The sequence below is a fragment of the Alexandromys fortis genome, unplaced genomic scaffold, assembly GCF_014885135.2.
Source record: "Alexandromys fortis isolate MF-2015 unplaced genomic scaffold, M_Fortis_MF-2015_v1.1 scaffold_72, whole genome shotgun sequence".
NCBI classification, from domain to species: Eukaryota; Metazoa; Chordata; class Mammalia; order Rodentia; family Cricetidae; genus Alexandromys; species Alexandromys fortis.
Window position 1 is genome coordinate 8791848 of NW_026067969.1, and position 21677 is coordinate 8813524.

The following is a 21677-nucleotide window of genomic DNA, read 5'->3' on the forward strand; positions in this document are numbered from 1 at the left end:
CCTCTGAAACTGGAGTTGCAGATTGTTGTGAGCCACCACGTACAGGTGTGCTTGGAACCTGGATCTGAGTTCCTAAGTGTTGAGCTGTACCCTCCAGATCTATGGTTTTACTATTTATTTATTTATGGAGTTGTCTCTCAAGCTAATCTCTACTAATGAGGGTAGTAGTGGGTCAAAGGTGGAGCACATGGGCTGGGCAAGACTTCCCACCCTTACAACAGAACAGTTCCCTGAAGCATGGTCAGCCATTCTTCCCCAGCCTTGACAAAGAGCCTCGGGGTGAAAAGTCCCCAAACAGACCTTCTTAGGCCACCTGTCACTCTCCTTGGACTTTCTGAGACTAACCTGGTGCTTCTGGGGGCAGCTCACCTGCATCAGGAGTGCTGCAAAGCCTAGGGCCCCCGAGATGTTGAGGACCCTCTCCAGAGGTGGGATGGGGTGGAGCTTAGTGGTTTCCTGTTCCCTGGTTGCCCCACAGATAATCCCAAGCCTTGAATCTGTCTTTCTTCCTCCCCAAGTCTCCCTGTGATTGTGTGTACCACTGCTCTCGGCTCAGTTGCTACCCACAACTTTGTGGGCAGGCGGTATCAGTGGCTTATACATGTAATTCCGGAGAGAACCAGTGGGAGGCGCCTAGGCCCTCCCTGGGCCAAGAGTCCTCTCTGAGGGAGAGCTGGGAGTGGTGGTGCCTGTCTAACTTCAGCACTGAGGTACAGACAAGTTAGTCACCCAGCTTAGCTTAACTAGTGAGCCCCACAGATCCTAACAAGACCCTGTCTCAAGAAACCCAGTGCGTGGCTCCTGAGGAACAGCCGAAGCTGACCTCCAGCCTCCACGTGGGAACCCCCAAGAAAAGCCAGAATAAACCTAATAAAACTGTTGGTGGGGTTGAGATGTAGCACCAAGTTTGCCTCTACAGCTAAAGAGGATTCACATGGGCGCCTTTGGTTCCGGGTATCACACGGAATTGTTGTGCAGGAGAGGGAGGGGAGGCGAGTCCTCCTTATGGCCTGCAAGGAGGAAGGTGCCAGGGTTCTAACCTCTGACACCATGACGTCAGAACTCCTTGGAGCTGCTTCCCCTCAGGCAGACGATGGAGTTTCTTCCCATGGGCCCTGTGACCTGTGACACAGGACTGCTATTTCAGTATTTCATTCGTGTCCTGCTCTGTCCGTATTACTTCCTGCTCAATCTTCAGGAGGGAGCTGGGGTGGGCATCTTAAAAATCAGATTTATTTGTTTTATAAGTGTTTTACATGCATGTATGTGCACCATGTGTGTGTCTCCTACCCTTGGAGATCAGAAGAGGGCTTCGGACCCTCTGGGACTGTAGTTAGAAATGGCTGTGAGACACCATGTGGGTGCTGGGAATCAAACCACGAAGCCATTTCCCCAGCTCTCCGCCTCTTTATCTCCATGTTCTGAAGGATGAGAGAGCAAGGCAGGGGCTGAGACATGGCTCAGCAGCTGAGCCTGTTTGCCAAGTATGTGTAAAGCCCTGGGGTCCATACCCAACACTGCAAAACAAAACAAAAAAGGTGGACCCACTCAAGGGAGGGAATCTGAAAACTCTTGATCACAGTTGCGAGATGAATGTATCCTAAGACTTTGTGGTGCCTTTGCCTTACTACTATTTGAGATCAAAGGAGGAGGAAGCGTCTCCATCTGTCCCAGGTCTCCAGGCAGGAGTGCAGGGGCCCCACCCCAGTGAACACAGGCAGCAACAGGGCCAAGTGCAGAAAGAAAACTTATTTATAGTAGAATTAAAAAGCAGCATCTTTTCTTCATAAAAGAAGCATAGTATGTGACATAAGTCAAAACTTACAAAAAATAATTTCCATCTAAATCTATAAAATATAAGAGAAAGGTTGCAGTGAATAAGAATGAACATTTTTGATTTATTCAAAGTTTTGATCTAAAACTTCAATGAAATCTACCACCTTTATTACAAGGGTACTGACGGTTCTTGAATGGAAAGAAATGGGAGTCAAGAAAGATGGCATTGGACACTGGAGAGTGACCCGAACTGGCTGAGGGTGCAGGAGGTTTGGTCCAATAGATTGCTGCCTGGCTGGAGGCGCATTTTGTTGAGACAGGTTGTTGGAGCTGTTTAAACAGTATAAACCTGCGTAAGAACACTAAGGGTTGCCACGGAGACACAGACTCTACTTCAAATCAATAATGTCTTCCTCTGAGGAGGCCATGAGCTGGAAGGGGCTGCTGCCTGAGCCTGAGCTGCCCTCTTTGTCCACCGCAGGGTCCTGGTCAGCGCTTGCTGAGTGGTTACGGCCCTCAGCATTGGCTTCAGAAGCAGGAGGACTTTCCAAAATTCCCGACGGGATCCTGCAAGAGAGAAGCACTGTGAAGGGCTCTGCGGGCAGGATGTAACATGGCATGGTTGCTTGCTGCCTCCTGTCCTTCTGGGTTCAGTGTATCTAGCACGGGATGAGAGGAGGAAGGAGAAGAAAGGTTTCACTTCTCACTCAGTTTGGGATTCCACAAATGCCCAGGGCCTTGGAAAGCACCTGGCCCTGCTCTGCCCACTTAACCTCCAGCAGCCTCCCTAACACTTGGTCAAGTCTGTCCCTCTTGCCTGCGTCTCTGGCCACGCTGCCTGCTCAGAGCAACTGCCCAGAGTCCCTGTATCATAGGCACTGCTCCCCATTCTTTCTTTGTCCTCTTTGGTTTTCGAGACAAGGTTTCTCTGTGTAGCCCTGTTCTTCCTGAAACTCACTCTGTGGACCAGGCTGGCCTGGAACTCACAGAGATCTGCCTGTCTGCCTTCTGAGTGCTGGGATTAAAGGCACGTGCCACCACTGCCTGGCTGTTCCAACATTCTTATCATTCATCCCAAGCCAGCCCTACACTGGACTCTTCTTTGAGCTATCAATGTGGGCTTCTACCTGCCATTTTATCATTTATTATTATTGCTGGTTTTTTTTTTAAGATTCATTTTGCCAGTTGGTGGTGCACACATTTAATCCTAGCACTCAGGAGACAGAGCCATGCAAATCTCTGTGAGTTCGAGGCCAACTTGGTCTACAGAATGAGTTCCAGGATAATCAGGGTGGTTACAGAGAAACCCTGTCTTAAAATCAATCAATCAATCAATCAATCAATCAAATAAACAAAAACAAAAATCTAAAAAACCCAGATTTTGTTTTAGGAATATAGATATGGATGCTCTGTCTGGAGGTATGTTTGTGCACTATGCATCCCTGTGCTCTCAGAGGCTAGAAAAGGGTATTAGATTTCTAGAACTGGAGTTACAGATGATACAGATGATTGTGAGCCACCATGTGGGTACTGGGAATTGAACCTGGGTCCTCTGGAAGGTCAAACAATGAATACTCTCAACTGCGGAGCTGTTTTTCCAGCCCTAGCCCTTTATATTATTATTGTGAGGCAGGGTCAGGCTGGCCTTGAACTTACAGTGACTCTCCTGTCTCTATTCCAAACCTGAACCATCATGCCTAGGCACTTAAGGTTTTTTTTTTAAAATAATTTATTTTTATTTTATGGGTATTGGTATTTTTCCTGTATGTATGTCTGTGTGAGGTGTTGGGTCCTGGAGTCACAGACAATTGTGAGCTGCCATGTGGGTCCCCTGGAAGAGTAGTCAGTGTTCTTAAACGTGATCCATCTCTCCAGTCCCTTATTTTTATGTTTGATATTTTGAGCAGAGCCTCATTTTGTAGCTCTGGCTGGCCTGGAACTCATTATGTAGACTAAACTGGCCTTGAACTTGGAGATCTGCTTTTGTCCTCATGAGTGGTAGGATTTAAAGCATATGCCACCATGCTGACTATCTTTTTTTTAAAAAATTATTTAATGTTCATTTTATGTACATAATTGTTTACATGCATGTATGTCTGTGTCTGGTGTGTCTGGCAACCTTTGAGTGCCTGGCGCCCACTGAGGTCAGAAGGCATTGGATCTCCTGAAACTGGGGTTACATATGGCTGTGACTGGCCATGTGGGTGCTGGAGCTTGAGCAGCCAGTGTTCTCCATCCTCTTAACCTCACAGCACACCGTGGTTGGTTGAGATGAACTGTGTTAGTTAGATCTGGTTCTCCATGTGAGGCCAAAGCATGAGTAAGGCTGGCTCTTCCCCACCGCAGGCTCTGAGACCTTCTGCTCAGGAGGCAGGACACTTGTCACTGCCTGCATCACCTGCCACTATGCCATGCAGCAATGGCTTGGTGCTTAATGGCCTATGGGCCCTCTGAAGATACAGACAGGGGCTTGGTCATCTCCCTGTCCCCCCAGCTTGAGTACGCTTGAACAGGTGTTCATTGCTCCCCAGAAGGGCACCTGCACCATTGCTGAAGGGACACCCCGCTGTGAGGCAACACGCATCTATTCCTAAGTGCTAAACTGCCATTCAGAAGGGCTCTTCCTGTATACGTATACAGGGTCCACCAGTTCTGGAAAGTGGCTGACCCTACACTCTTACTAAGCAACCTTTTTTTTGTGTATCTTCATCAAACTAGTGAGCCAAAAATAGTCTCTTAGGAGAGAGATCAATGGGAGTAGGAGGGGGACAAGAGTAACTGGGGTCTGTGTGTGTGACAGAGACCATGGTTAAAATACATTATATACATGTTAACAGTTTCTCTCGAGGGCTGGGTGTGGTGGTGCATGGGCTTTAATCCCAGCATTCGGAAGCAGGCAGGTGGATCTCTGAGTCTGAGGACAGCCTGGTCTACATGATGAGTTCTAGGTTAGCCAGGGCTCCATAGTGAACTTCCGTCTAAAACAGAGTGTCTTTCTCTGTTGTTTCTGTCTCATGCATGTGCGTGTATGTGCTGTGTGTACACTCTGTGCATGTTGGGCAAGGCTCCAGATGACTGCCTCAAGCCCCTTTGAATATATTTTAGTGAACATTAGCTCAGTTGCTGGTGACAGTGTCCTCTTGTCTCAGCCCCACTGTGGCAGCTGTCCTCTCTGGGACTGTGTAGGGTGCTGGCCAGTGAACCTCCTGGGCACGCTGGCACTCACTGGGCGACCATGCAGATCAGGGGCTTCTTTTTACCTGTCACTGCTAGCTGACCTCACAGCCTCTGGCTTGGGGTCTCCTTGACTTTCTTCTAACCGCTTCCGGGTTTTTGATTTGGCCCTTGGCGCTCCTTCTGATCGTGGTCCACTGTCATCAGAAAGACCTGCATGACAGGGGAAAACCTGAGGTCAGGGGCCATTACCACAGGGGACAGAAGATGCCTTGTCTGTCTGTCTATCTATCTAGATATCTATCTATCTATCTATCTATCTATCTATCTATCTATCTATCTATCTAAGATTTATGTATTTATTATGTCTACAGTGTACTGCCTGCATGTCAGAAAAGGGTATCAAATCTTGTTGTAGATGGTTGTGAGCCACCATGTGGTTGCTGGGAATTGAACTCAGGACCTCTGGAAGAGCATTCAGTGCTCTTAACCTCTGAGCCATCTCTCCAGCCCACCTTTTTTATTCTTTAAGAATGTAGTTCTCTGAGAATCTCACACAGGCGTACAATGTGCTTAGATCAAATCTACCTGCTCCCCATCGGTTTCCTGCCCTTTATCCTTACTGGAACATTATTCGACTTGGACACAGCAGCGATGACAGATACATCAGAACAGTTTCCCCTTCCTGAAGTCTTTCCTCTCTGATTATAAAGTATGTATAGGGCTGGAGAGATGGCTCAGTGGTTAAGAGCACTGCCTGCTCTTCCAGAGGTCCTGAGTTCAATTCCCGGCAACCACATGGTGGCTCACAACCATCTGTAAAGAGGTCTGGTGCCCTCTTTACATGCACACAGACAGAATATTGTATACATAATAAATAAATAAATAAAAAAAATAAAGTATGTATACACCGTGACTCAAACGCACAATCTCAGAGAAGTCTAACAGTGGCAAAGTCCCTAAAGTCCTACAGTGTTCTCATAAGCTCCTGTCCCCTCCCCCACTTTAGCATGGCTTGGTTAGCTTTCTGTCCATCATTGGTGGAAAATGGTTCAAAATTCTCTGGGGTAGTTGTAATTGATGAATTTATAAATCTCTTCTGAAAGGGAGTTCCTTTAATTTTTTTATTACATTTATTTGTGTTGTGTGTATATGAGTATTTGTGTGCGTGTGTGTGCATGCGTAAGTGCATGCATGCATGTGTGTAGATGAGAGAACAACTTGAGGAAGTTAGTTCTCGCCTTCAACCATGTATGTCCTGGGGCTCGAACTCAGGTCGGCAAGCTTGACAGCAAGTGCTTGTACCCTCCGAGCCATCTTGCTGGCCCCAAATTTCCAGGTTTTGAAAATGAGAGCTCCCTGAAGACGAGCCCCCGCTGGTCTGCTTACAAGCTGTGGAAACAACCCACGGCAGCTGTGATTACCTAGAAGTTCCCTGCGGGTCCTGCTTGCTATTTCTTTAATTTCCATGCGAGACAGGGACAAGGAGTGGGTGACAGGGATGGCAGCGATGCCAAGGCCGATGGAGGTGGGCGGGGTGATGACCTTGGAGACTAAGGGCGATTTCAGAGGCCGCTCGATGCTTCTGCCCACGAGGTTTCTAAGTGGAATGCGGTACAGATTTTTAGACTGAATTTCACCTGAAACACAGTTTGGAAAAGACCAGAACTTTAGGGTCATGTCATTTACAACAGAACAATTTCTTTCTTTAAAAGTTTTAAACTACATTTATCAGGCGTGTGTCCATGTGTCCATGTGTGGAGGTCAGGGAACAACTTGTAGGGCTCAGTGCTTTCCTTCCAGCAGCAGACACAGGGGTCACACTCAGGGCAGCAGGCCTGAGGGCAACTGCCTTTACCCACTGAGCCATCCTGCTGGCCTGGACATAATTTCTTGTACTTTAATATAATTATGTAATATAATTAGCAGGAAGCAAGGCTTTCTGTCACGTGCTGATGATGCCTAATGGCTCTGTGTTTCCCAAGGGCTTTCTTTCTTTTGAATGATTCTGATAAAATGCAGTTGCTTCTTCCAGAATAAAAGCAGATAAGGGGAGCGAGGAGCTGCCTGTGTGGTGATAAAGATGACTGCTGCAGCCAGCAGCTAGGAGCAATGCTGTCCTAGGCCCTGCAGGAGCGTGGCAAAGGCCTCTGGGAGCAAAGTGAGAGTCTCTCTGGGCTGCAGGTTTAGCTGTGAAACCCACGGCACTGCCAACCCCAAAGGAGATGCTGCTGGCTGTGCTCTGGCGTATCTCCCTTTGCCCCACGGAAATTTACATAATGGGATTTCTCCTAATTGTTTGTATGGTGTGTGTGTGTACATATGTATATGGAGACCAGAGGTGTAAATCACGTAGGTTTTCAACTTACTTTTTGAAATAAAGCTTTGCACCGAGCCTGGAACTTGCTAGACTAGCTAATCAGCATACCCCAGGGATCCCCTTGACCCAGCTTTGGGTTTATGAGTATGTACCACTGTGCCTGACTTCTCATGTTGGTGCTTGAGATCAAAAGTCAGGTCTTTATTTTACTGAATGAGCCATCTATTCAGTCCAATTTGTCTTACTTTTATTTTTTAAAACTTTAATTTATAATAATAATAGTTATTATTATTATTTTGAGACAGAGTTTCTCTGTATAGCCCTGACTGTCCTGGAACTCAATATAGAGACCAAGCTGGCCTTGAACTCACAGAGATTCACCTGCCTCTGCCTCTTGAGTACTAGGATTAAAGATGTACACCACCATGTCTGGCTTTTATTATTATCTTAATATAAGGTTTCGTAAGAATTTTACCAGTTCAAAGAACAAAGTCTACTTATTGGTTTGTTTTTGAGACAGGTCTCGTCACCTAGTCCTGAATGTGGGCTCCTCTGTCTCACCCAGCCTCACAAGTGTTGGGCACACAGCCAAGAGAGTTCTTTGTCACTGGCTTTAAATAGTGACAACTCGGGGCTGGAGAGATGGCTCAGTGGTTAAGAGCATTGCCTGCTCTTCCAAAGGTCCTGAGTTCAATTCCCGGCAACCACATGGTGGCTCAGATCCATCTGTAAAGAGGTCTGGTGCCCTCTTCTGGCTGCAGACATGCACACAGACAGAATATTGTATACATAATAAATAAATAAATATTAAAAAAAATAGTGACAACTCTGACAACTACTTCTCCTCCTCTCTTGGTCTTCTTTGTCGTGGATATTTGATATTGCTGTGACACTCCAAGGCCATCAACAAAGTTAACCTTGAATCAGAGCGTGCAGTCAAAAACTGACTGGAATTAGCCATAGAGATTTCGGAGGACCCAGGATGCAAGAACATAGAGAGGCACAGGAAAGAGTAGGGAGGGCTTAGAAAGATCCATGGGCTTTTTCTATCTGGGAAGCGTGGAGAAAGAGGGTCAGCTGGTTGTTCCTTCGCTGCTTTTTTGATCTATCAGGTTCCTACTCCACTACCTGATTCCCGAGATCTTATTAACAATAGAACAATTTAGACAAAGGCTTCACTTCTTCATTTCTGATGTTTTTGAGGCATTGAATCTCCACATAGCCCTGGCTGTCCTGAAACTTACTATGGAGATCCACCTGCCTCTGGGGTTAAAGGCGTGTGGCATTTATATATAGCATATATATATGCCCAACCTGAACAGTAACTTCTTTAGCAGTGATCATGTCCAGCTCTGACCGTAAGCCAGGGAAATCATGAGCTAGAGTATCTATTAATAAGGCAGTAGGAGTTGGACTTCACCTTCCCCCGGGGAAGAAGGAAACAGCAGCGTGTCCCGGGCCGGAGGGGTCTGAGGAGACGTGTGGGCACTGGCGCCCTTGGAGCTGCCTGCAGACGAGCCCTCGTGCACAGTCGCGGCTGCTGTGAAGTATATGTCCGACTGCAAAGAAAGAAGAAACATTACTGGCTGCCTGGTCTTCCAGGCTCTGCTCCCACTGACCTTCTGGTTCCCAGGCTCGGCAGTGACCTCTGACCTCTGCGGAGCACACGGTGCAGACCTGGGTCTCATCCGGCTAGACCTCTCCCGAGGATTTACTTCCCTTCTCCCTGCACGGGCTACACTAGAAAACAGTCACGTGCACACATCTGCAAGCCCAACACAGCGCACGCCCTTCTCTCAGGAGTCTCAGAACTGGGATGGACCCTGCACGGACTACACTAGAACACAGTCACGTGCACACATCTGCAAGCCCACACAATGCACACGCTTCTCTCAGGAGTCTCAGAACTGGGATGGACCCCGGGAATTCGGTCAGGTGCATTCTGCAGGGGGAAATATGGATGTTTGTCTCAGAGTCTCCAGCATGCCCACATGTGCTGACTTTGGCAACAGCAGCAGTGGGACATTACATGTGTTTCTGAGAGCCAACTTTCAGGAATTTTGCAAGCCAGATCTTAAACGTGGCCACCATTAAACACTAAGAGGTATAGATTTAGCTTTGTGTGTGGTACTGATCCACACGTGTATGGCACATCCGTGCCCCTGCATGGAGGTCAAAGGAGGAGGTGTCCTGCTTTATCACTGTCCACCTTCTTATTTAAGGCGGGGTCTCTCACTGAACCCTGAGTGCCCCAGCAATCCTCCTGTCTCTGCCCCTCACAGCACTGGGCCTCCAGACATGCAAGTGAACACACCCAGGTTTTTACATGGGTTGGAGAGATTTGAACCCAGCTCCTCATCTTGTTCTGTTAGCACTTTTAACTGCTGAGCTGTCTCTCCAGGCCAAATGGTATAAACGTAAATATGTTAGAGGCAAAGATTCTCAACATTATTTGGCTACATTTACTATTATTTTGGAGCTCCTACTGGGCTCCTCCTAACTCTTGTGTCAGCCACATTAAGTGGATGGATTCACAGACATTGGTGAGTGCTCCCAGTGAGAGCCTGGGTAACAGTGTGTGGAGTCTAGGGATGCAGCTGGAGTAAGTTCTGGTTTAAGAGGTATGATTTGTTTCTGGTGAGAAGTATTTCAAAACTTCTGCTTTTGAGTCAAAGTCTTACTTTGTATCCCAGGCTATCCCGGAAATCCCTTGTAGTTCAGACTGGCTTCGAATGCATAGCAATCCTACTGATGGCCTTACCAGTGCTGAGCTTACAGATATGAGCAAACGCCCAGCTACATGACAGGTTTCTTGATATAGCCCACTGGAATGATAATGAGTAGACTGAGGTAGGACTCCAGCATAGGTGGAGTTGAACCTGTAGTCTGGGTATGAGGCGGGTCTCAGCAAACATTAAAAAGCATATTTGTGAGAACCCCATGAGCACTTAGTTCTCACTCCGCTCTCTCCACAAGGCAGGGAGCATTTGTGGTGGTGGCTCTGTGCTTCTTTACATGTTGCAAGGACTGGACGGAGGCTGTCAGGTCAGCACAGCAAGTGCTTTACACGCTGAGCCAGCGCACTAGCCTCAAGGGAGCATCTGGAAGCATGAGGAGGGCAGACATGAAAACCCACCTCCCTCCTGGTGTTCTGACCCAGGACAGCTGTCCTGGCGTGATAAACAGCGTGATAAACAGTTCCTGCTCACTTGACACCTCGGGGTGCTAAGGCTGCAGCACTGCATTCCACTCACCCTGGAGGCCACAAGCTGCAGCTGCGGCACAACTGCCGTGTGGACCAGGTTCCCATTCACCACCAGGCGGATCTCCATGGAGTCGGTGGTGAAGGCCAGCAGGTACGGGAAGGCGCAGACTGCAAGGGAACAGATGGGCTGTTGGCTAGGAGGCTGCAACTGCTCAGGCGTCTGTACACTCTCGAAACGTCCATCCTTTCTACTCTTGTCTGCTTCACATGGCCAGGCCTGCCTCTCAGGTGTACATGCCAGCCAGTTGTCATGGCTACGTCCCTGCCTGATGCCCTACTGCCTGGTTTTCTGGTGGCTCAGCTACCCAGTCCTGTGGGACTTTCCCCACATTCTCTGGATTACAGCTTGACAGCCTTCAGCACGTGACAGCTGTCTGGAATCTTTCCTTTACTCTTCCTTCCCGGCTTAGACTGTCACCCCTTCCTGCACCCCTCTGGCCTCGTGTCACAGGCAGTAGCTGTGCCCTTCAAAGCTGCTGAACTTGGATGCTCTCTTCTCTGTTGCAGGTGGCACATCTCCTCGCAATGCTGTTATGACATGCTGACGTCACACACCACAGCTAAGCTCTGATTACACCTGTGTAAGTGGACTTGACTGGTCCTTCTCTCCCTCAGTACTCTGCACAGGTGACCTGTCCACTCTGGGGGGTGTCCTTGGCAACTCATTCTGCTACCTGATGCCTCTTGTCCTGATTTCTCCGGTGCTTGGCTCAAAGCCCAGAGTCAATTTCCATTCCTCTTTTCGGCCCATCTCACCTGCCATCACAGCCTGACCAGGTATCAGGGTTTCTCTGTGTAGCAGCCCTAGGTGTCCTACAAGAACTAGCTCTTGTAGACCAGGCTGGCCTCTGCCTCCCAAGTGCTGGGACTGGGATTAAAGGTATGTGCCACCACCACCTGTTTTTTTTTTTTTGACAGGATTTCTCTGTGTAGCCCTGGCTGTCCTGGAACTCAGAGCTCTGCCTGCCTCTGCCTCCTGAGTGCTGGGATTACTGGCATGCACCACCACCACCCGGCTTTGATTTACCTTTTAAAATTCCATTTTAATGTGTCTGTGGCAGTGGGCGGGGTGCATGTGTGGAGGTCAGAGGTCAGCTTGTGGGAGTCGTTCTCTCCTTCTAACATGCAGGTCTGGGCCATGGGAATGCAGGCCCTCAGACTTTCAGCAGTGTCTCTGCCAGGTAAGCCATCATGCCAGCCCCACACTGACATCTTAGTGGTAGGTATTTTGCTGAGCCCTGAGGTTCTGGACTTTCAGTTCTAAGGCAGGTAAGAGTAGCACTGTGATGCTCCCCGAGCCAGCCGATGCACTGGCTGGAGCTAGCGCGTGAGTTTTAGCAAAGGCCTGCCAGGTACTGACAAACTGTGTTTAATTGCTTTCAAACGTCATGTGCCCAGGAACTCAGGAGAGCCAGAGGGACATAAGAGTCTAAACAGGGGGCATAAACATCACTCCACTGCAGATATCTGCAGAATGTTCAAGCCCTAGGAGGTGTGGCAGTTATGGAGGAAGTCCAAGCAGCTCACTGGAGACCGAGCCCTGCGGGTGGTCAGGCAGGGGCAGGGACCACAGAAAAGGTTGCTCTTACCAATTGCATAAGGAGCTTGGTTCCAACAGAACTGGAAATCCGATGCCGAGGGTTGAAGCAAAAAAGAGCCACCATTAAAGGGGCAAACCTTCTTATAGATGCAACTGTCTGGAAAGAGAACAACAGCAATGTGTTCCGTTAGAGGCGACACCTCCATCCCTGCAGTCAGACAAACAGAAAGCAGGCTGCTAGGGCTGCATCCTCCCCGCTGGGTCTCTGGACCCAGGCTGGACTTGAGTTTGCAGCAATGCTCTTGCCTCAGCCTCCCTTGTGCTGGAATCATAGGCGTTAGTCACACACCTGGTTCTCTCTGCCAGCTCATCTAAACAGCCACTGCCAACCTTGAGAGGCAGTGACAGCAAGCGTAACGCTGTTACCATGTATGCTAACAGCTGCCACCTGGAGAAAATTTACTGCGTGTCAAGCATGGAGCTTTGAGAAGACTGTCCATTTAATCCGTCTGGCTGCAGAAGGTAGAAGCTGTCACCCTGCAAGCACACTCTGCAGAGAACTTGAGGTTGGGAGCGGTGAGGTGGTCCTGAGTCCCACAGCTCTACCAGGGCGGAGTGGTGGAGTGAGGCCAGGCTGGGCTACGGTGCTCATGTGCTTCCTGCCTGTGCCATATCGTCATGCCAGAGAAAGACGCAGAATGGGTAGCCCATGGGTGAACGAAGCCTTTCTACAAGGCAGGTCGCTCTGAAGCCTCCCTCACTACAACAACGGCAGGAATTGCATGTGTCCTCTGTGATGGCTGTTCTTGGTTGTTAACTTGACTACATCGGGAATTAACTAAAACCCAAATGACTGGGCACACCTGTGAGACACTTTGCTTAATCATTTGAAGTGGGAAGATAAGCTTCTAACTGGTTTTGAGGTGGGAAGACAAATCTCTAATCTGGGCCACACCTTCTGCTGGCAGCCTCTGTAAGGACACGGGAGAAAGAAGCTCTCTTTGCCTGTCGGCCCTCACTAACAAGCCCATTCCTTCACTGGCATTAGAGCCTGCTTCTTTGAGATTCAAGCCTATACTGAAGACCAGCTGAGACATCCAGCCTCAGACTGAACAGCTACTGGATTCTTGGACCTTCCATTCATAGACATCCATTGTTGGATCAGCTGGACCACAGCCTTTATCCATTCTAATAAATTCCCTTTATATGGACACTAAATTATATATATATATATATAGTATAAATAATGTATGATATACATGTATAATACATAATAGATGTGTGTGTGTGTGTGTGTTTGAGAGAGAGAGAGAGAGAGAGAGAGAGGGATCCATTCTCTAAGTTCTGTTACTCTGGAGCACCCTGCTAACATGTTGCTAGAGAACCTGGACCATGTGTGTCCCCCTTACTGAACTTCAGCTATGTTAAGGACGGTTTAATTCAGCTACCTGCCTCTTGTCTATTCTGACCTCTGAACATCAGTGTATGTGGCTCAGACCTTCAGAGTAAGGAGGCTTTTGTAGAAACAAAGTCCCCTTTCATTATAGAAGCTGTTTTTGCCTTCCCCCACACTTTTTAGGTAATGATGCTAACAACTATGTTAGACAGGGTCCCAGCCTGGCCCGGACCGTATAATCCTCTTGACTCACGCTGTTGAGTGTGGCACCACAAGCCTGTGCTATCACACCTGTCTTGAAATTATTTCACTCATATGTGTCCCTTTTAGGGTCCCCCTTTTTATCTAGCATCCCTGGGATTGTAGTTTAGTTATCCTTTGCTTTACATCCAGTATCCACTTATGAGTGAAGACATACCATGTTTGTCTTTCTGGGTCTGGGTTACCTCACTCAGGATGGATTTTTCTAGTTCTATCCATTTGCTGTATTTTAAGACATCATTGTTTGTTTGTTTGTTTTTAAACCACTGAGAGATACTCCATTGTGTAAATGCACCACATTTTCTTTATACAATCTTCAGTTGATGGGCATCTAGGTTGTCTCCCGGTTCTGGCTGTTACAAATAGTGCTGCTATGAACATAGTTGAGCAAGTGTCCTTATTGTATGATTGTTCATCCTTTGGGTATATGCCCAAGAGTGGTATTGTTGGGTCTTGAGGTAGACTGATTCCCCAGGAAGGAAAATAATTAAGATCTCCAGGATAAAATGGGAGCGGGGTGGGGGTGGGGTAGAAGGAAGGAGATGGGGGATGGGATTACCACATCCACGGCTGTCTCGCCTGTGTAACAAAATGCTTCTCAGGTAGTGGCCGTCTCAAAATGAGGGGCTCGTGCTTCTTGGAGCGTGGCCCCTGGCTGTTCCCTGGCAGTCTGCTCGAGTTGAGGTGCCTAATTAGCCTCAATGACCTCGTTCACTTTGTTCCTGGCGATGGTTTCTTGCATTGACTGCTATCCTTTCTTCTGTTCTGTTTTTCTCTTGACAAAAACTTAATCTGTTCAGGGAACCAGGAAACATTTCCAACGGCTCCTTGAATACGGAGGAACTGATGCGTCAGTTCCCTCCCTTGATTCAGGCCATTAATGTTATGATTAAGACTCTGGCTCACTCTCTGGGGGAATTTACAGATACCCTAAAACAGAAAGAGCTCATGATAGGAGATTTGGTAGAAGATGGGCAAATTATGAAGGAAAATGTATGGAATGGCATGAATTACCATTTATGGAAAGGCTAGCCAGAATGAGAAACCCCTGGTGCATTTTAGATAGGAAAGAAAGGCAAGATATTCTTGATAACATGAAGTCAGACATTCAATATTGAAACAAACCCTGGGGGTGGAATCCTGAAGAATGGTGTTTGGGTTACCTTGGTTACCTTGAGGGCAGATATGATTTAGGGCCATGAGAAAGCACAGTTAGTTAGTGGTATGAGACAAATTTCTAAGAAAAGCTCTGCCCACCTGGCCCTGACCACAAGACTTGTTAAGAATTATTAATTATCTGTAATCATTTTTCTATGGAAACTTTTATATCTGCCAACTTCCTTCTGTAATCTCTTAAAAGTGATGCTAGAATTTTAGTAAAGTTGTAGCAGATTCAAATCTCATTAGAGTTGTGTCTGTCTGTCATTCGCTGAATCCTGGGTTCTCCTAAGCCTTCACCCCTGTTCTCCCTCGGTCTTCGGTCTCCAAGAGAGTCAGTCCATGGCATGGGATCTCGAGGGATCAAGAAGACCGAGTTGGTGGAGGGGCAGAGGGGGAGAGCTAAGACCCCTACCAACAGTGGAGAGGGTGTCTGAACAGGCCTTCCCCTGTAATCAGATGAGTGACTATCCTAACTGTCATCACAGAACCTACATCTGGTAATGATGGAAGCAGATGCAGGGACCCACAGCCAAGCAGCTGGAGTTCAGTTGAAGAGAGGAAGGAGGGGTCATATGAACAAAGGGGGGGGGCATGAGCATTATGGGGAAACCACAGAAATAGCTGACCCAAGTTAATGGGAGCTCACATACTATGGACTGACAGCTGAGGAACCAGCATGGGACCATGGGACCTAACTAGACCCTCTGAATGTGGGTGACAGTTATGTAGCTTGATCTGTTGGGGGTGGCCCTGGAAATGGCACCAGGACCTATCCCAGGTGCATGAACTGGCTTTTTGGAGCCCATTCCCTATTGAGGGATACGTTGTTCAACCCTGATATGGCAGGGAGGGGCTTGGTCCTACCTCAAGTTGGTATGCCAGATCTTGTTGACTCCCCAAGGAAGGCCTTACCCTTTCTGAGTGGATGGGGGATGGGAAGGGGAATGGGGGGATGGGAGAAGAGGAGGGAGGGGGAACTGGGGTTGGTATGTAAAATGAAAGGTTTTTAACAAAAATATGAAAAAAAATTTACTCAAAATTTTATTTATTTATTTATTTTTATTTTATGTGTATTAGTGTTTTGTCTGCATACATGTCCGTGGACCACATGTGTGCCTGGTGCCTGTAGAAGCCAGAAGAGGTCACTAAATCTCCTTAAACTGCAGTTATTCTGAGCCACCATATGGGTGCTGGGAACGGGATCTAGGTCCTCTACAAAAACTGTCTGTGCTCTTAACTACTTAACCATCTCTCCAGTCTGTTTTCAGGTTTCCTGGGGGGTGGGGTAGGGAGGGCCAGTTCTTTCCCCATAGATTTTTCAAAATAAAGCCACAGGCCCACAGTCTTGAGAGTCATTGTTTTGAGGAATTCTTAGGCTCAACCTTGTGGATGAATGTCCCTCTCAGGGAGAACTGCTGCCCTGCCTACTCTGGATATTCCCTGTTAAATCCTGAATTTCAAAGATGACACCTTGTGGACAAATTTTTATGTTGATAACTGGGTTTCCCATATTAAATATAAATTATTTATAAAAGTATCTGATCTGATATATGAGCTATAACCAGAATTGTTACAAACTGAATTGATGATTCTAGTTTGAAAAAAAAAAAGGTTTTTTTAAGTTAAACCTTACCCAGGAAATGATCTTACTTCCATATGTTTAAAAATAACCTAAAAAAGGATTTACTTATTTTATGTACATGAGTGTTTTGCTGTGCATACGCCTGTGCACCACATGCAAGCCTGGTGCCCTCAGGTCAGAAGAGGGAGTTGTGTGCCCTGGAACTGGAGTCACAGATGGCTGTGGTTGGCACGTGGGTGCTGGGAACTGAACCTGGGTTCTCTACATGTTTGACAAATACTGGTGACCCCTGAGCTATTAATTAATTCTGGAAATGCTAGAAGTCAGTATCTGGTATATTTGCTCTGCTCAAAACCCACCCTGATGGTACATCCAAACTAACCTAACATAAGCCCAATTTAGGCTAAATTCATTAGTAGCAGGGGAAAAAAAAACACAAAAAAAAATTACAGGTTAAAAGCCAGGTATCCTGGTCCACATCTTTAATTCCAGCACTTTGGAGGCAGACACAGAAGCAGAAGGATTTCTGAGTTCAAGGTCAGTCAGGTTGACAGAGTTCCGATAAAAGGAAAGTTACAAGGTGAGCACTCTATTCCGAAAGAATCTGAAGTCTACACTGACCTAACATCTGAAACTTTCTAAGTGCTAACAAGTGGAAAATCCCAAACCTTACCTCATCTGATGGGCCACAGCCCAAATTCAGACACTCTTGCTGGGTGTTCTGAAGCACATCTTTGATCCAGCAAATGGGAGGCAGAGGCAGGTAGATATTTGTGAGTTCGAGGCCAGCCTGGTCTACATATTGAGTTCCAGGACAGTAAGAACTATGTGAGAACCCATCTCAAAACAAAAATAAAAAAATAAAGCAAAATAAAAAATTAAGATACACTAAAAAATAACAACAGACTCAAGAAATTACTTTCTGGTCTAGGGCTGGTGTCTATGAGATGTAAATGAATTTTGTGTTTACATTTGGGTTCCATTCCCAGGATAGCTAGTTATACATATGGAACTAACCCAGAGTCTAAAAGTCAGGAATCTGGAACACTCTAGGTGTAAACACCTCAGGTGAGGGACATTCACCCTGTAGTAACAGAAGATAAAGTCTGGTACTCGGGTCAAGAGGGTCGGATGCAAACTCCTGCCTGATGCTGAGCAGCTACACAACCCAAGTCTCTTCTGCCTTAGTTCCACTTGCCGCAGAAAAGCAGAGCCTGCTGTGGGCCATTGTAGGTGAAAATCTGAATGACACGGGGCACCTGGCACATAGCAAGGGCCTGCCAGCTGGAGGCCACCGTCCTCATCCTATACCCTGGAAGCAGGGCACGGTGGCAGCCCTGGTAAGCATGCCACTGAGAGGTGTGGGCACAGTCTGTGGTGAAGTTTGGGATGTGGATTTTAGATGATCCCTAGTGTACCCAGCAAGAGTTCATCAAGTCATCTAGGGGGAGATCCCATTCTACCACACTGAAAAATGGGCTGTTTGCGCATGAGCAGACAGCTCCCTGACTTACAGTTGTAGCACAGGAGCAGGCCGGCTTCTCCATCTTCATACACATCAATAGCCGCCACAAAGTTAACCTGCAATGATAAGAGGCGGTGGTGGCAGTGGTGGGATGCGGACACTCAGAGAAGCCTCCCTGAGCTAGGAGTGTCTCAAGCAGTGGTCGTCAGTTCTCAGAAACCAGGGTGCTGGATGGCACCCACATTACACCTCGTAACCTGCTGGGCCAGGGTTACAGGGACCTGAGGTGGGAGAGGAACGTCTTTGCTTCCTTTCTCTTCTGGGTGGGACTTTCTCACCCACTGTCCTGCCCTTCTAGGTCTGAATCCAGCTGTGCTCCCAAGTGCTCTTATTTACCCAGAATGCTCAGGTTCACGGGGTTGCCATTTGTGCCAACCTGACCCAAGCAGACAGCACTGTGTCTGTCTGACACGAGAGGAAAGGACGTCTCTGAGGAGACTGAGTGAGGTTTCTCCTGCCTCCAGCACGTGGGGTCTCTGGGCTCTTAGGTCACCTAGTATGTCTCCACCTCCACTTGTCTTTCCTATAAAGGCAGAACAAGGCAGTGGAGGGGGTCTACAGCACACCCGGCTCTGGGCTGCTATGGTCCAGACTTGAGACAAGGGTGCTCAGCCTGCACTGTAGCCATCCATTGTCCTCTTGGGGTCCAGAAACTCTGCCCTTTGATGGCAGCTTCATGTGCTCTAGGCTAAGGTGCACAACATATGATTACAGATGCATAGCATGTAATTTATTATTATTATTATTATTATTTTGAGACAAAGTCTCATGTGGCCCAGGTTGGCCTCAAACTACTATGTAGCCCAGGCTAACCTTGATCTCATGAGGAACTCATGATCCTCTTGCCTCAGCTTCACAAGGTTACGAACTGTAGGCATGAACTTCCACATCTCAGTAGAGTGTGTAATTTTTAAGAAGCCACATCATAGTGTCTGGAATTAGAAGATAAAGCCCCTGCTTTCTCAGATTAGCAATCAGTTCCTACAGCTGTCCACGTACCTTGCTGGCCTCCACATGGTGCAGCCTGAAGGCTTCTCCTGTGCTCTCATTTACCACGTCGAACTGGTGGCGGTATGCCACACAGATGAGGTTGTCACTCTCTTCCGTCGGCCCATCCACTAAGGTCATCACAGCTGGGGAGTCACACAGACAGATTTCCTGTGTGGGCGGGGATGAGCAGCGCACAGGTTAGCACACAGTGGCCGTCTTTAGACAGTCTCTCTGAAGAGTCCAGCCCGGCTGCCAGCAGAGCTGGGCTGCACAGCTGGGTTGCACAGACAGGGTCCCACCAGTCTCCTCCTTCCTGTAACTTCCCTTCAAGTCTCAGACCTCTGTTCACAACCTGATTTCTCTGCCCAGTTGCCCAGTGCCTACTGTCTGTCTTGTGATAGTAATAGCATATAACCGTTGACTGCATCACACATGCCGGGTGGTGTTTTCACGGAATCCTTGCACCAGCCCCTGGAATCAGGTCTGGCTGTTACTCTATGGAGGAAGAAATGGTGGCTCCAAGGTCAAGCTGCTTGCTTACGGTCACAAAGTTTATATGTGGTAAAGCTATGATTTGAATTCTGTGAATCTGATTTCAGAGCTCACACTACCTAACTACACTATATAAATATTCATTATGGGTGGTAATTAGTCTTGAGGAGGCTGACACCTAATTAGAATACGATTTTAACTTTAGTGTAACTAGCAGAGTATTTCTGTCCCCAGAACAGCTGCAGAAACCAGTGTGCATCATTCGGGAGGCCTTAACCGAGTGAAAATGCCTTCTCAGTTTGCTAGGGCGACACTCAGCTCTGGTGGCCGATGCTGGGAGCACTCCATAGCTTCATGAGCTGTAGCTGTTTTTATTTTTTGAGACATAGTCCTGGAACTCACCATGTGGACTGCGCTGGCCTCGAACTCACAGAGATCCGCCTGCCTCTGCCTCCAGAGCGCTGGGATTAAAGGCGTGTGTCACCAAACCCAGCCTCATTGCATATTTCTGCAGACTATCAGGTGTTTGCTTGCCCACTTAGAGGGCAAGCTCTGTGGGAGAGACTGTGCACAGGCCATTGCTGCACGGCCATGCCCAGGACTTGCAGAGGTTACTGTGGATGAGCACACAGCTTAGATATCTGGGCAGGCTAGGACACAGGAGGCTGGGACTCCGCAGGGGTTACTGAAGAGTAAGGACAGTCTTGGGACTAGACAGGGAGGCAGCTAACCCCTGGCCAGGAGAGCAGAAGCTAGACAGCAAACCTACCCTGATGTACTGGAATTCCTCCACAGGTGACTCCGACAGGGGCGACAGGAGCGAGGCCCCCGACACCCCGCTTGGCTTGTTGTGTTGTTTCCTTGTGATGAGAAGCAGTTTATTACGGATTGCAACCACGATTCTCAGTTCTCTGCTGTGGTGAGTGTTAATAGCATATAGGTGGCATCCTGGGAAGAGGAAGGGTGACGTTAAAAACGTAGGGAGGGCTGGTAGCCCCCAGGTCTGGGGACCTTGGCAATGGTTCCTAAGAACCCTCGGAATGAAGCGTAACAGACAGACCAAGTATGACTCTGATACCAGGTATCCCCTGTTCACGTGTCTGAACACTTGGTCCCCAGCTGGTGACACCGTTTTGGAAGGCTGTGAACCTTTAGAAGGTGGAGCCTCACTGGAGGAAGTGAGTCACTGCTTATGGCCTAGTCCCACTTCCCATCCGCTCCCTGCTTCTTCTTCTTTTTTTGGTTTTTGGAGAAAGGGTTTTTCTGCGTAGCCCTGGCTGTCCTGGAACTTGCTCTGTAGTACAGGCTGGCCTCAAACTCACAGAGATCCTCCTGCCTCTGCCTCCTGAGTGCTGGATTAAAGGTGTGCGCCACCTCCACCCAGCTGCTCTCTGCTTCTTGACTGAGAAGAAACACAGGCAGCCACTGTGTGCTCCTGCGCCTGCTTATACTGTAAGCAAAAAGCCCTCCTTCCTGTAAGCTGCTTCTTTCTTGATATTGGCACAGCAAGTAGAAAAGACACTAATACACCAGGCAAGATGGACATGAAAGCAAAGTTAGAAAAGGCAGCCTCTTCTAGTCTACAGATGGTGGACCTGGTTTTATCTATCTGTCTTCTTGGATTATGTGTGAGGTAGTTTGAATGAAAACGGACCACATAGGCTCATAGATCTGAGTGCTTGGTCCTAAGTTGGTAGAACTGTTTGGGAAGGATTAGCAGGTGTGGCTTGTCGGAGGAGATGTCACTGGCTCTGAGGTCTCACGAGCCCACACCATTCCCAGTTAGCTCTCGGCCTCACGGTTGATTCGAGCCCTCAGTTACTGTTCTGGTGCCTGCTGCCGCGATGGTGGTCACTGACCCACCCTCTGAAACTGTAATCCCCCAATAGATCAGTTCTTCTACAGTTTGCTGGGAATATTATTTTAAGGTGTGTTACTTTTGTTTCTGCTTCATTTGTTTAACTCTGCGAAGCCGTGATGTTTTGCCTGTTTGGAACACCTGATGGTCTAATAAAGATCTGAACGGCCAATAGCGAGGCAGGAGAAAGGACAGGTGGGGCTGGCAGGCAGGGGGAAGGTTCGGAGTAGTAACCCGAGAAGGAGGAGGATGTCAGGGGTCAGCCATTCAGCTACACAGCAATCCATGGTGGAAGAGTAAGATCTTCCGAAGTAAGAGAATGGGAAAGAAAGCACAG

General features: G+C 47.9%; 1 protein-coding gene across 7 annotated transcripts in view; it reads right to left on the reverse strand.

Annotated features, from left to right (window-relative positions):
- Nucleotides 1-1734: 1734 nt before the first annotated feature.
- Nucleotides 1735-21677, reverse strand: part of Garnl3 (GTPase activating Rap/RanGAP domain like 3) — a 161596-nt gene continuing 141653 nt past the window's right edge. For 6 of the 7 annotated variants that reach the window (XM_050155232.1, XM_050155231.1, XM_050155230.1 and 3 more), the window contains 9 exons: nt 20252-20430; nt 19000-19158; nt 17990-18056; nt 12125-12232; nt 10525-10643; nt 8691-8829; nt 6375-6590; nt 5037-5163; nt 1735-2343 (listed from right to left, as the gene is read on the reverse strand). In XM_050155232.1, the coding sequence (XP_050011189.1) occupies nt 2166-2343; nt 5037-5163; nt 6375-6590; nt 8691-8829; nt 10525-10643; nt 12125-12232; nt 17990-18056; nt 19000-19158; nt 20252-20430 (1292 nt within the window). In that variant the 3' untranslated portion in view covers nt 1735-2165. The remainder of the gene's footprint in view (nt 2344-5036; nt 5164-6374; nt 6591-8690; nt 8830-10524; nt 10644-12124; nt 12233-17989; nt 18057-18999; nt 19159-20251; nt 20431-21677) is intronic. The other variant, XM_050155229.1, reaches the window with a different exon arrangement.